General features: G+C 36.2%; 1 protein-coding gene across 5 annotated transcripts in view; it reads left to right on the forward strand.

Moving 5' to 3' along the window:
- The window catches only part of ZNF521 (zinc finger protein 521), a 272,769-nt gene that overhangs the window by 28,270 nt on the left and 230,145 nt on the right, over positions 1–14,354 (forward strand). For all 5 annotated transcript variants that reach the window (XM_044774508.2, XM_044774511.2, XM_044774509.2 and 2 more), the window contains one exon: positions 1,600–1,779. In XM_044774508.2, coding sequence (XP_044630443.1) covers positions 1,600–1,779 — 180 coding nt within the window. The remainder of the gene's footprint in view (positions 1–1,599; positions 1,780–14,354) is intronic.

Genomic DNA, 14,354 nt, shown 5'->3' on the forward strand with positions numbered 1-14,354 from the left:
TGTGTAGAGTGTTGAGATAATAATTTTCCAGATGGCAAATCAACCCAATTACCAATTTACTTAAACACTACATTCTTTTTTTTTTTTTTAAAGCAAACAAACAAGACTGCTTGCTCTTTGAGATGGGAATTCTGCTTTTTGCATGAACCCTAGAGATTATGATATATGTTGAAATGTAAGTTGATTTTGGCATATGTGAATCATTTGAAGGGTGATGATATAGTTCAGTTTATTGCAGATGTGAAGAAAGGCTTTGAAACAACTGCCAGAAAGAAAGGGAGCGTAGTGACTTGTAGAAGGAGGGCTCGTAGCAGCCCGTTACATGCAAGGTAGCAGAAAGCTACCTTCAGACGACGGGATGGTGGTGGGGTGCCTTATTGACTTTTCTAAGAAATTTGGGCTAATTTTGGGTCAGGGAATTCTTGATTGTAACATTTCAAGTACTTATCCTGGCATATTAAAACAATTTAACTACAGATAATGCTTTACATATTTCTTTGGTATCTTGATAGAACTCTTTTATAACTATTTCATGGACTCCTCTATTTGGAGACAAAATGTACATCTGACTTTGGAGGACTTTTTCTATTAGAAATTAATGTTCCATAAATTAAGTCACAGATTATATTATCCTAGTTTCTCCAAAAGAGGCACATTCTCTCCCCCTTTGCTTTCTTGCCAAGAGGAGGCATGGCACGAGGATGTTTGGGGATACCTGTCCACAGGGAGTGAGAGTACAGCATAAATAATCACAAAGTGCTTATTGAGCTCTAAGTTTAAAAATTACATGTGTGTAACTCTCTTCTGCATCCCCCCCCCACACACTTGCTATTTGTGTATGTATCATTTTTAGGGTTAAAATGGAATTATTTTTAGTTTTCCCACTATCGGGCTTCTTAATGTTGATAATGCTGACTCAAGTTGTTGACCTGATTATAATTTATAATTGCTCTTTGCATATTTGGTTTCATTTTTTGATGATTTTGAAACCAAGAGACATACCACTACACTTACACTTGAATTTGTGTTTGTAAGAATGTTTTGCTGTGTGGTAGAGCTTATTTTGCTATCGATGTCTAACAAATAATGGGGTAACTGTTTTGACCAGTTTCTACGTAAAGGTCAATTTCGTGCCTATGGTAATTAGCTTAGCTTATTCTAGACTTTCGGCTAATTCTGGTAATTTCCCGTGAAAGAGTATATTTAGCAGAAAAGGAGTTAATTCTCAAGCATAGTGTTTTTCTCCTTTCCATTGGAGACTGTTTAATTTTAAAAGTGATTTATCTCTCTCTTTTAAGTAAAAACCCCTAAAAGGCTATAAAAAAGTGGCAAGTTAACATTAAAGGTGGACAAATTATTTGAAGGAGATGGAAAGAGGGCTACATGGTGGAGGAGAAAAGGAAAAACTTCAATCATCACGAACTGAAAAATTTTAGGGAAGACTAACTTTTGGTTCTTCTGTAATAAAATCTGCAAGGAAGCCCTCCTATTGCAACTTCAGGAAAAGCGTGTGTCTGTTTTTAGTGGCAAGAAGATTAAACGTTACTTTAAAAGAACCTGTCTTTAAACCCCGTACTTAGAGACTTGATTTTCTTTCAGACCCCAACTGTAAACTTGAAGACAAGACTGAAGATGGAGAGGCAATAGACGGTAAGAAGAGGCCGGAAGACGGAGAGGAGTTGGAAGACGAAGCTGTGCACAGCTGTGACAGCTGCCTCCAGGTGTTCGAATCACTGAGCGATATCACAGAACACAAGATTAATCAATGTCAGCTGACAGGTAAACAATACTTAGCATTTCTTGTCTTCTCATACTGTTCTATTTCTGATTTTTTTCAGTTTGTTCCTCCCCCCACCCCCTCCTAATTATTGTCCTTCTACACTCAATACCTAGGTAAGTCTAGAAGAGCTGTAGAAGGAATTTTGAGGTGGTGGTTTGCGACAAACTCAGTGTCATAGTCCTTCTTAGATTTTGAATTGTACCTGGATTTTAAAACTAATGGGTGTATTTTCATTTTCTTTCTTATTTTTTTTTTAACTACACGATGCCATGTACGTGCAGAACTAACATTAGGTGGCTAAAATAAAGTTTAAAAAAACCTTTTGAATATTTTTTCAAAGAATTTCAGCATGTATTTTAAATACATGTATTTTTGCAATGAATTATTGGCATGTATCTTAACTTATTTTAGCTTAAATGTCATCTCCTGAAGGGAACTTTCCCCGATCTTTCTCTGCCTGGATTAGCTGCCTTTTTGTGTTCTCATAAAGTCCAATGCTTGTTCTGGAATATCAGAGTTCTCACTGCATGTGGTTCACTTTCCCACCCCCCCCCCCCATTAGACTGAAATCCTATGGATGGGGGGAGTTGTATGTTATTCATCTTTGTGCTCTCTGATCCTTGCACTGTGCTGGCCCACAGTAGGACCTCACTAAGGCAGGGAATCTACTCTACTATACTGTTCATGGGAGGGATAAGATTGAGAATCATGTGAAGTTCAATTTAATGGCTGAATAAAACTAAAACTCAGTTTACCAAATTTCTACCCTCTTTAAAAATGTGTCCTACGAGAGCATACTATATGAGGCTAGGTGGGACATTTTGGATAGATACCTTTTTTTAGGTTCATGTCATTTTTCTCTTAATGTTTGAAGCTGACACTGCTCCTGTATATGTGTGTGTGTGTGTGTGTGTGTAGGTCTCTCTCTATTTTCCTAGCACAAATCTTTCTTTAGTTAACCATGTATAAGAAATGTATTTACTAGACAAGTGGTTCTCCAACTGTTTTCCACAGAATATTGATATTTTTGTAAGATTTTAATAGGTGTTCCATTTTAACCAGGTTTCCTGAACAGATTATTGTGGAAATGTTGGATTAAATCCAGTTAAATAGCCTTCTTTATTAAAGTGCACTGTGACTCTTCAAAAAGGGATTACAGTGAGTAAGTTTATTAGGCCATAGAATCTTCTTTCGTTCAGAAAACCCGTTGTCATTTTTTGGAATGTACGTTTAGGACTTGTGGTAGCTTATATAAACATTGGCCATGTACATATTTTTTGTGGTGTTTGGTAACTTTTATTTTGATACAATTCTAAACTTACAGGAAAATTGCAAAAATAGTACGTGTAATTCCCATCTACTATTTATCTGATTCACCAATTATTTACATTTTGCCTCATTTACTTTATCATTGACTCTCTCTTTCATCAATTTTTTTTATAATCATTTGAGAAAAGGGTAGAGACAACACACCACTCTAAAATATACCCTGTGTATTTTCTAAACAAATACACTCTCTTACATGACCACAACACTCTTATCAAAATCAAAGAAGTTCACATTTAACAACGTAGATTACTATTATCTAATCCATAATCAATGTTTAAATTTCAACAATCATCCCAGTAATGACCTATATAGATTTTTTTTCTCATCCTTGGTTCAGGATCATATATAACATTTAATTGTCATGTCTCTTTTGCCTCCTTTCACCTGGAATGATCTCTCAGTCTTTCTTTGTCTTTCTTGATTATAACACTTTTGAAGAGAACCTGCCAGTTCCAGTCATGTGCCACATAGCATTTTGGTCAACGATGGACTGCATATATAAGATAGTGGTCCCCTAAGACTAGTACCATGCTATAGTACTATAGTAATATATTATTAGTAATATATATATTACTATAGTACTATAGTACACCCATAGCCTGGGTGTGTAGTAGGCTATACCATCTAGGTTTGTGAAACTATATTCTATAATGTTCATACAATGATGAAATTTCCTAATGATGCATTTCTTAGACTGCATCTCTGTCATTAAGCATGACTGTACTTTGTGGACTGCCCATGTACATTTCAGTTTGTCTCATGTACGTTGCCTCATGATTAAATTCAGGTTATACACTTTGATATTCCACCACCAAAGTGATGTTGTGCCCTTCTCAGTGCACCAGATCAGGAAGTACATGATGTTGATTTATCCCAGTGTTGATGATGTTAACGGTGAATACTTGTTTAAGTTGGGTCCACCAACTTTCTTCATTGTAAAGTTATTGTTTTCCCTTTGTAAGTAATAAGTAATTTGTGGGAAGATACTTTGCCACTATGTAAATATCCTCATTCTCATAAAGCATCCATTTTAACTCCCTAATTTCTGTATTTATTAGTTGACCTTCTACTATAATTTCCTGTCTTATTCGTTTATTTGTTTATTCATATCACCATGGCTTTTGGATTTTTATTTTATTCAGTGGGTCATAATTCACTACTATGATTATTTTGATGCCCAGATTGCCCAAGATTTAGTCAATGGGAGTCCTTTCAAACTGGATCCTGTTAGTTTAATATGTCTCCATGATTATTCAAGGTCTTACTTAGTTTCTGCTGCAAACAGATGCTCCAGGCTCATCATGTTCTTGTCCCAGTCCTGCAATCAGCGTTTTTTCCGAGGAGTCCTGGTTCCTTTAAGAGGACAAAGGTGTTTAGAAACCAAGACATAGGCACTTTGTGTGCTCGTTGCTTTAGTTGTATCATTGATTATAGACCCTGTCAGCAGACAAAATTAGGAAATGAATTAGGAAATACCTCCTAATTCAATCTAACGTTTCAGATACTTCCCAGTCTTTTTCCTTTCTATATTTGTTACTACCTTTTTTAGCAGTGAGAAACCTAGTTTCCTTCATCCTCAATATGTCTACTCATTTGCTTGAGTCTAGAATATACATTAAGTAGTTTCAGAATTGCTTACTCATACCATCATGATAAGCAGACCAACTAACTAGGGTAATAGTTGTTTATAATTATTAATGCTATAATTTTTAATGTAACATTTATATATAGTGAATTTTATGAATCATAAGGATACAGTTGTTGAATTTTGACAAAATACATACACCCGTGTGACCCATATCCTTCTTAAGATGTAGATAATTTTCTGCATCCTAGAAATTTCCCTCGTACCCCTTTCCAATCAATAATGTTTCACCAGGAGTTACCAGCTTTTAAGTTTTTTAACCATAAGTTAGTTTTGCTGTTCTAGAACTTCTGATAGTGCAATTACACAGTATGTACTCTTTTTTTGTGTCCAGCTTCCTTTGTTCAGCATAAAGTCTGTGAGATTGATTCATGTTGTGTATATGAGTAATATGTTCTTCTTTATTGCTGAGTGGTACTCCATCATATGAATATGTCAAAAGTTGCTTTCCATTCTCCTATTGGTAGACATTTTGGTTGTTTTTAGTTTTTGGTTATTATGAATAAAGTTGATGTGAACCTTCCTATATAGGTCTTTTTGTGGGCATGTGTTTTATTTCACTTGAGTTAACAAGTAGGAGTGGAATTGCTGGGTCATGAGGTTGGGTAGTAGGATATGTTTAACTATATGGAAAACTTCTGAGCTTTTTTCCAAAAGTGGTTGCACCATTTTACCCTCCCACTAGCAATTTCTGAGAGTTCCAGTTGTGCATCCTTGCTAACATTTGTGTTGTCAGTCTTTTTAATTTTAGCATTCTGTTGGGTGTGTATTGGTATTCTTTGTGGACTTATTTGCATTTTCTAGCTCATATACATTTAATTGACTTCATTTAATGCATTTTTCCCTTAGAATGCATAATTTTTTGAAATCCCGTTAAATGTAGACCCTTAGTAAGATTCTATTTTCAGAGGAATACCTGATGCTTTAAAGGAAACTCTACTCATCACTAATTTTAGGGTAACGACATGGGAACTTGATTGACATGGGCAGTATATACTATACTAGCAAGAAATCTTACCTTAGGTAAGAATGGATTTTTAAATAAACTTCAAATTCTATTTAGTGTTTACTTTTTATTGAGTTTCTGCCATATAGTTATCTTTATGCTCAGCTCTATGAAATAGAAAAGACTGTATTCCTTTACAACTTCATATATTATACAATATATATTCTCTTATATATGAAACAACTTTAATATCAGTGCAGGAAATGCTGGATTTTCAGCACGTCATATGGTAAAGATAATATTTGTAGGTTAAATACTGTTTTTTGTAAAAAAATAATTTTAAAAAACCCCAAACACTAATAAAATATTTGGCTTCTTTTGATTTTAAGCTTTCTTAAAAGCAGAGAATCTGGTTTGTGCTCATATACCACAACATTTTAATCAAAGGTAGGAAAACAGAGCCCTATTTGTGACTTAATGAAACACATTTCAGAAAAAGTACGTCTGCTGGGCCTTGGTCCTGTGTATTGTTGTTCAGGATGATTTCTTGGGGAGGCCAGTAGACTGATGAAAAAAAGCAGAAGTGGAGGATCAGGGAGAGAGCAAAAAGGGGGGGAAACAAAATCAGGAATCGTTCACATTTGTTGAAGGTGTTAAAGTTGAACCTTCAGTTGGCCTACAGTACCCTGCTTTCTAATTTGGAAAGGATTAAAGACACTGGAAGCATTTTAATTAAAAAAGTACTATGATGCTTTTACCTTCCTTCTCGGTTAAAACCTTTTAGTGTAAGTCAGGAGTGACACTCTTCCAGTTTTTGCTTCCTGTTGCTTGAGTTAATTCTTTTCTTGGTGCTTCTTTTTTTATTTTTCCCCTGCTGGACAAAGTGCTAGTTTAGCAAAGGAGAATATTTCTAGTTGTTCTCTTTTTCTCCTCTTAGTTTTACTCTTTCTTTTGTTCTTTTTCCTTTTTGTCTTTTAACTTCATCCAGCCCCATATGTATCTTTGCTAATTTTCCTTTGATTCCTATCCTTTCCCCAGACTCTTAATTTCCTTGTTGTCCATATTTTTCCTCTTCCTTTCTCTTTATTTTATAGTCTCTTGCTGCTTTCTTAACTGTTTTCTTTGCTCCTGTGGCTTCCTTTTTATTAATCTTGAAGTCTTTACTTACGTGTTTGGTCCTACCCAGCTAGACCATAGCCTAAGGACTTTTTGGCAAATGATTTGTATGAAGAAAGAGGGAATTCTAAGTAGTGTAATGGAGGGTTAACTATAGAGAAAAATTAGAAGAGAAAGAAATCTTAAAACTTGTTGTTTTGCAAAATAACAGGAAACTGAGGTATTTTATGGTCTGACCCCTGTGGGAGTTACTCAGGGTAGTTCTGTTGTGGGAGAGCTGGTAGGAACCCTGCCTTGAGATTCTTCCCATCTTTTAACTGAAAGTTTCTTGGTAACTTGAGATCTGTTCCTTTGGTGGCTTTCATCCCCAAGGGTAAGGTGCATTCCTTGGAGAGTCTGCCTGGATGAAAAGTGATTCACTCTGTTTCAGAAGTCTTCAAATCCTGGTATAGTTTTGCCAAGTGAGCCCAGACTCAGACTAGACCAGGCCTTAGGAGATGAAGGTCAAATATGGAGTAAGGTGATCAATTCTAGACCCAGATTTTAAAGTCATCTCATCAATCGAGTATGCCTGGGTCGGTTCCTGAGTAGGTATCAGAAACCTAGAAAGACTGAACTCACAGACAGTAGATCTGGCAGGGGACCTAGAGATCTAGGAGTCACAAACATGATTCACGGAGTCCAGCAGGGAGGGGTATTCTGGATGTGGGCACTGTTCTGGACAAGCATCCTGCCCGATCCAGGAAGGAACCAGGAGAGCAGGGGACAAGATGGCACTCAGGAAAATGAGTTCTTTTTTCTTTGTCTCATGGTGCAGTTTTCCTCTAGTCTACAATCCAACATGTGTAAATAAGTTACGTATCATCCCTGCTTGAAGGAATAAGGGGAAAGGTGAAAGAAAAAAGTGCAATCCCACTCTTCAGTTGTAGCAGTAGATGGAAACCACCTGTCTCGCCCCAGCCTGGCTCTCTTTCCTGGAGGCTGGGGAGGGAGGGAAATCAACACTCTAATGCTGTTGGGACTCTCTGATGCAGAAGACAGATTATCAAAATATATATTTAAAGAAGGAAAAGCACAGAGAACCTCTCATTTTACTAATCCACCAACCCTATCATTTCTTGCCAATTCCCTCAGGGGGTGGGGAGGGCTGGAAGCCAGAGGGGTCTCATCACACTTCTCAACAAAGATTTAATAGCAGGGTGCTATGGGGAAGGCTGAGATTACGGAGACTTTATTATGCTTACAAAACTGAGTAAGAACTAGCATTGTAAATCATCAAAACTAAGCTACACTTAACAGGATAAATGTGTAAAGTGCATTTGGTAATACTGTATGCTTGTTGTTCCGAGTCATTTTTCTCTTCTCTCCTGCTAATTTGTGGACTTGAATTGTCTAAGTGTTCTTTCACATCATTAATGTGAATTGCCTGGATGTAAATGCAGAGAAAAACTAAATAGCTTGGTATTAGTTTTTAACCCTCTGGCCCACCGTGCTGTGGGTAAGATGAGCAGGCAGAGATATGTATGAGAGCAAGGCTGCTCTGCTTTAGGAGAATGTGTTTGTAGGTCAGATTTATAAAGCCCTAATAGATTTGTGGCTCTTTTACAAATATTATTACTGTAAAGGTTCACATTTTTGAGGAAAATGAATTGAATCAATGAGTGGATGCTATGCCGTGGTATAAAATAGTAGGTTCACTTAATTTGATTTAAAACTTATGAGACTTCCTGGAAGCTTCACGTCGATTTTTCTGAACTGAAGACTTTTAGACATCTGGATTTTTTTTTTTTTAGCCAAAGAATTTTTTAAAAAAGTGAAAGTGATTGTACATGTGTTGCATGGTTGTGGTAAATTAAAGACTGGTTGGTTCCACTCGACAATCAAGTACCCTAACACCTAGTTCTATTGGCAATGGAAATAAGGGAAATGAGTGTTTTTTATGGAATGAAGCATCGTTTTCATAGAAGCATATTGAAACCATTCTTAGAACTTTTCTTGGCTGTCTTCCTTTTCAAATCATTAGTTCAAATAAATTACATGAAATAAATGTGATATTTTAACTTTTTAGTTTATATCAATTAGGCTTAAGGCATTATAACTTACATATATTTATATTAATTTCTATATTCATTATTCATACTTTGTTATTAATGATTTATATATCAACTGTTTATTTCTATATTCAGTTAGGCTTAATAGGCTATATGTTTTATTTTCTTCTTTCCCTCCATTTTGATCAATTCCTTGTTTCCTATCTAAACTATTTTTTTAGTTTTTAGCCTAATTCATTCTGTAAATACCCAGAAGTCCCCAAAGTGCAGTTTTGTGGCCTCCATCAATTCCGTTCCCCAGCCCCTTCTCCACCTGCTTCTTAATTTTTAGGCCAGTGGTTTCCAAACTTTTTTTTTTTTTGAGGAAGATTAGCCCTGAGCTAACATCTGCTGCCACTCCTCCTCTTTTTGTTGAGGAAGACTGGCCCTGAGCTAACATCCGTGCCTATCTTCTTCCACTTTATATGTGGGACGCCTACCACAGCATGGCTTGCCAAGTGGTGCCATGTCCGCATCCGGGATCTGAACCGGCGAACCCCAGGCTGCCGAAGCCGAATGTGCAAACTTAACTATGCACGACCGGGCCAGCCCCCAAACTTTTTGATTAAAAAAAATTAGTAAGAGTCTTTATTATGTGTATTTGTCAATACATTACATAGATACATGTATTATACAGCATTCACAAAAATAGAAATTGAAAAATGAGGATGAAATAAGCAAGTTTTTAAAATAAATTTATGTTGTTTTGAAGTCCTGGTCTAGATTCATTTATTTTGACAATTCATTTTAATGACTGTGAGAGCTAAAAAAGCAGTCTCACAAAGCCACCAGAGAGAACATATGTTATTACACTTCTCGATGAGGTTCATCATTATTAGTGGTGGATATAAGCCCATATTTCAAAGAACTTTCCTGATAGTCTCAGTTTTGTTTTGCCAACTTTTGGTCAGATCTGATTAAATTGTTTCTTTCTTCCCCCTCCTTCATATGGTGGCTGATAAAGAGCTTTTACAGGAGTGGAATGGCCAGACTTGCCATTTTCTTGTTGATTACTACTTGTGCTCAGCTGTCAATCCTGCAGTTTCCTTGTGGAAAACTTTTAAAATCTGTTGTCAAAATGTGAGGATTTTGTGTGGATTAGATTAGTTAACATTAAATGTGATCCGTCAGCCTGTTTCACTGGGCACGGTCAGCTACTCTGTTCTGAGATGCGGGAGGGGAATGGAAAAGCCAGGGCTCCCGGGTTGACAAGGGTCCTGCTTATCTTCTTGCTCTCAGGAAGGTCTCATTTGTTTCTGGAGGCTGTTTATGGATCTTGTCCGTTCTGATTGGTTCCTGAATATTCTGAATATCTTCTCTACCCTAGGATATGTACCCTATATTTCAGAGACTGCTGTTTTTGACTACCACTTACTTCATCATATGAAAAACAACTCACCCAGTTTCTGTTCCTCTCAGATTTAGAGAAAGTGGTGAGGCCGAGTGTGTCATTTTCTTAGTCTGGCAGGGCCGTGAGTAAGTTCTTCTATGCATTTACCAGAGAAGAAGCAATCATCCATAATTGGTTCCAACCTCCGAGCTGTTGGCTGAGTGAGCTCCTTTTCTGGTTTTGAAGGAAGGGACAGTTAAACTATTACCAGCTACAAAAGCTGTGATATTTCCACATTGATTTGGCTACAGCAGAACTTTCGCTGTTAGTACCTAGTCTACCATTCTCTTTTTGCTATATTTGTTTGTGAAATTCTCTACCAAAACGTGGATGTGAAATCATCATTTTTAGGTCCATTTTTTTTTTGGTGCTCTTTGAATGCTTTTGGGCATTGTAATTGAAAGCTATAAAAGGACTGTACTGATGAATTACGTTTTCCCACTATGAATGATGAATTATTACATGTATTAATTTTTTAAAATTAAGCAGTTGGAATGTTGAAGGAGTAATTTAAGAAATATTTCTCTGTATTTTTGATGTGCCTTTTAAAATTAGGTGTTTTTACTCTCAGCCTGCTTTAATAACTTGTGAATTGCAAGAAAGCTACTGATTATGAATGGAAAGTTCCTGAAGGATGAAATTTCCTAAAAATAGAAAATAAGTAGGCACTTTCACTTTGTTTTTTACAAGTAAAACTTAAGTGGAGAAGATCCTGTACTAGCTATAACTGTATTTGCAAATTACCTGCTCCTTGATTAATTTGAGGTTTTTGAAATTAGCATTTTGAAATGAATAGAATTCAAGAAGAAAATTAGCATTATTTGTCTGTGTGTAACAAAATGTTAGCTTTGGATGTCTTGTGGAACCACAACTGTTTTAGATAAATGGCTTTGCCTTAGTTGTATAATTGATAATGAATATATAATCATCTAATTCTGTGGTTTCAGGATTTATTTGCCAAAAATTGTAAATAAAATGTCAAGAACACAAACCATGGGAGAATATCTTCAAGAATTTCCACTGTGTCCTTGATGGTCATCGATGGTAATTAAAGCTGTCAGTTTGTCCCTGTGGAGAAGTGTAAAAATTATAAATGAAGGGGTGTATTTGGGATGTGGAAACAGTGGGGCCTCTTTTGTGGGGATGATGAATTAAAAGAGACCGACTATTTCTTAGACCCTCTGCAGCCGTTCAGTCTGTTTTATGAGCAGGCCAATGTTTAGCTATTTGGATACAGTCGTGTGCACACCAGGACTCTGCCACATATAGCCTATTCTTAAACATGACATTCAATATGATAAAACTTAAGATATTGAATTTTTACTTTTTTTCATGACTGCACTTAATTTTTTTTTTTATATTACCCTTTTTAAGATGCTTGTGACTGCTATCTACTTCCTTTATAAGGTAGTGAATTGCTATTAAAAGTAGACTATTTCCTTATCCTTTCTCTTTGTGCTAAGTCTATGACTGGGGATCTTGTCTTTGGGGACTGGCAGCAGTGTCACAGAGATCTATGACCTCTTAATAGGCCTTGGTAGGGGAAGGCAGGAATCAGTCTACACTGTGCCTCAGGGCTTAGTTCCTTTAAACTTCAAGGAATTGGACTGGAACTCTTCACTCCTCCTTTCTTTCCGTTTTACCTTCAGGGGAAATTGATCGATTAGAGGTGATTATTCCACAAACTCTGAACCCTTTTCCCCTCTTTGTTCCAACTGGAGCTTCTCAAAGTTTAAAGAGATTCTGTCTCCTGGGTGAATTGTAGAATGAATTTAAGTAGATTATTGGGTAGAACTCTTTGAACACACATTAAAAGTGCTAAAAAATATATTTGGAACAGAAGGAGCTATTTGAAGCAAAGGATAAAGAAACATTTGTTTCAGTATAATTATAATGTAATTATATGGGATATTTTTGAGCAAATGATTAGTTGTTGGAATGTAAAATCGTAGTAGCACTTCAAACCAAGAAAATAACAGGGTCAGTACAACAAATGGACAAATGTACGAAATCTGGATCGTGAGTAAGACCCTAATAGGACCAAAGACAACCATAAATGACTGGGTTTATGTATGTCCTCTGTTAAGCACAGCAAGATTCTACTAATTGATGGCTTTTAGTTTTTTCTAACTTCTTTGTTTAACAAGAAAAAAAAATTATATATACCTAATTCTTCTTTTGCATGTGTGATATGTTTGCCTATGGACATTGTGTACCAGGTTTGAATTATATTTATTGCCACATTGATTTAATTTTTTCCCCCTTTAAAAAATCTGACTCTTGTACTTATCTACCCACAGAGCAGTATGAGCTCCCCCTGGTGACTAAATAAAAATGTAGACAAGGATGATTGGGTTGATGAGCTTCATTAACTTTAACCTTGAAATGCATAATTAATATTCGGATGCCTACAGTACGTATGTCCACTGAACTATTTTCCAAGAAAAAAATTCCATTTAGTTTTGAGAAATGGGCATTTTCTTGTCAGTTTATCTACACAGTGAAGGCTGGTCTATCTCCTGTGGTTTTCTTGGACTTGTGCCCATTTTAATGACACTAGAGCTCTTGGGTTTCTGATGTGGGAGATATTGGAACACGGGGCAGATATTCAGATCTTCTGTAAACTAGGAGCTGAGGACAAATGCAGAAAATAAAAAGAAGAGCGGCTACCAATTTACCTATCTCTATTCTTGCAAAATAAGGCTTTCCACAGAAAAGGTGATCATTGTTAAAATGATTTAAAAGAAATAATCTGTTAGAAAAGACACTTATACATTCAAACACTAAGGTGTATTTTTGTTGTTGTTTGAAGAAAACATTTTTTCTTTTAATTTACAAATTATTTAAAGTGTATATTTTTATTACTCATATTGCCTTTCAACTTAACTCTTACAGTTTAATTTGTACAGATTTTCTCCATCATAATTATCAAGTTGACAATTGAGAAGGCTTTTATAATCTTTTTGAAAAGAAATTTGTCAAATCTGTTATATACTTAGTATTTCTTACATGTAATTTTATTTTCTATGTGCAATATTTCACCAATGTTTTATACTAGGTATCAGAAAGCAACGTTCTGTGACTATCTGATCTGGTTTAGTATTTTGTATTAACTATTATGTATGTATTATCACACACTCAAAAGGAAAGATTTAAAATTTTATCTAAGAGCTAACATTTGACTTGCTCCTTTGTTTCTCCTGTTCTTCCAAATATTCTTTCCCTATAATTGAGCATTCTCCCCTCCCCACCATCCTTTTGCTTTTCTTCCTTTCCTAGGGCTTTATCTTTTAGGTTGTAAGACTTTGCCCATTGGTTTGTGTTTTCCTTTTGTCTTTCCACCAAGGTACCTCTGTGTATTGGGAGATGGGCTACAATCTTCCAAATTCCACCATTTCTTAGTAACACCTTCTCTGGCCTGTGGAAAATCTAAGTGCAGCTTCTTTTGGAGCTTCGATACTAGTTTGTCATTTGGCCTGAAGTGATGGCAAACAGCACAGCTAAACACAGCCCCTCCTCCCCACCTGTTTATTTCTCCCTCCTTCCATTACTTCTTTCCTCAGCCAGACTGCTTGCCCTTTCGATTCATTTGTCCCAGCACCTACCAAAGAGCAAAGGACCATACTTTGCCTTAACTTTTGCTAGTGGTCACTCATAGGTGGAAATTAAGTTGGTGCCAAACAACTAAATAGTGATAGCTTTCTTCCTGGGTACACCAGTTAAAAACTGACAAGTGTTTGTTAATACAAATGTTATTACACTGATTAGATACTGCAGTTTAGCTTAATGTAGTGAAAAGTGTTTGTCACCATTTCTTGCTACACTAAGACCATGCAGACATAGTCACATGAATAGCGTCTCTCAGTAGATTGTTTTCCCAAATACTACTATGCACTTATCAGCAATTCAGTTCAATAAACATTTATCAAGATCCTACTTTTTGTCCAATAAGTCCTAGACAGGGCCCAGGATCTTCTGAGAGAAAAGTGGTTGAAAGGGAGTCACTGAGCCCAACTTGGATCTTCAGGGATGTCTTCCTGGAGTACGTGATGCCTTTA

Source organism: Equus asinus, chromosome 7 (assembly GCF_041296235.1).
Source record: "Equus asinus isolate D_3611 breed Donkey chromosome 7, EquAss-T2T_v2, whole genome shotgun sequence".
In the NCBI taxonomy this organism is placed as follows: domain Eukaryota; kingdom Metazoa; phylum Chordata; class Mammalia; order Perissodactyla; family Equidae; genus Equus; species Equus asinus.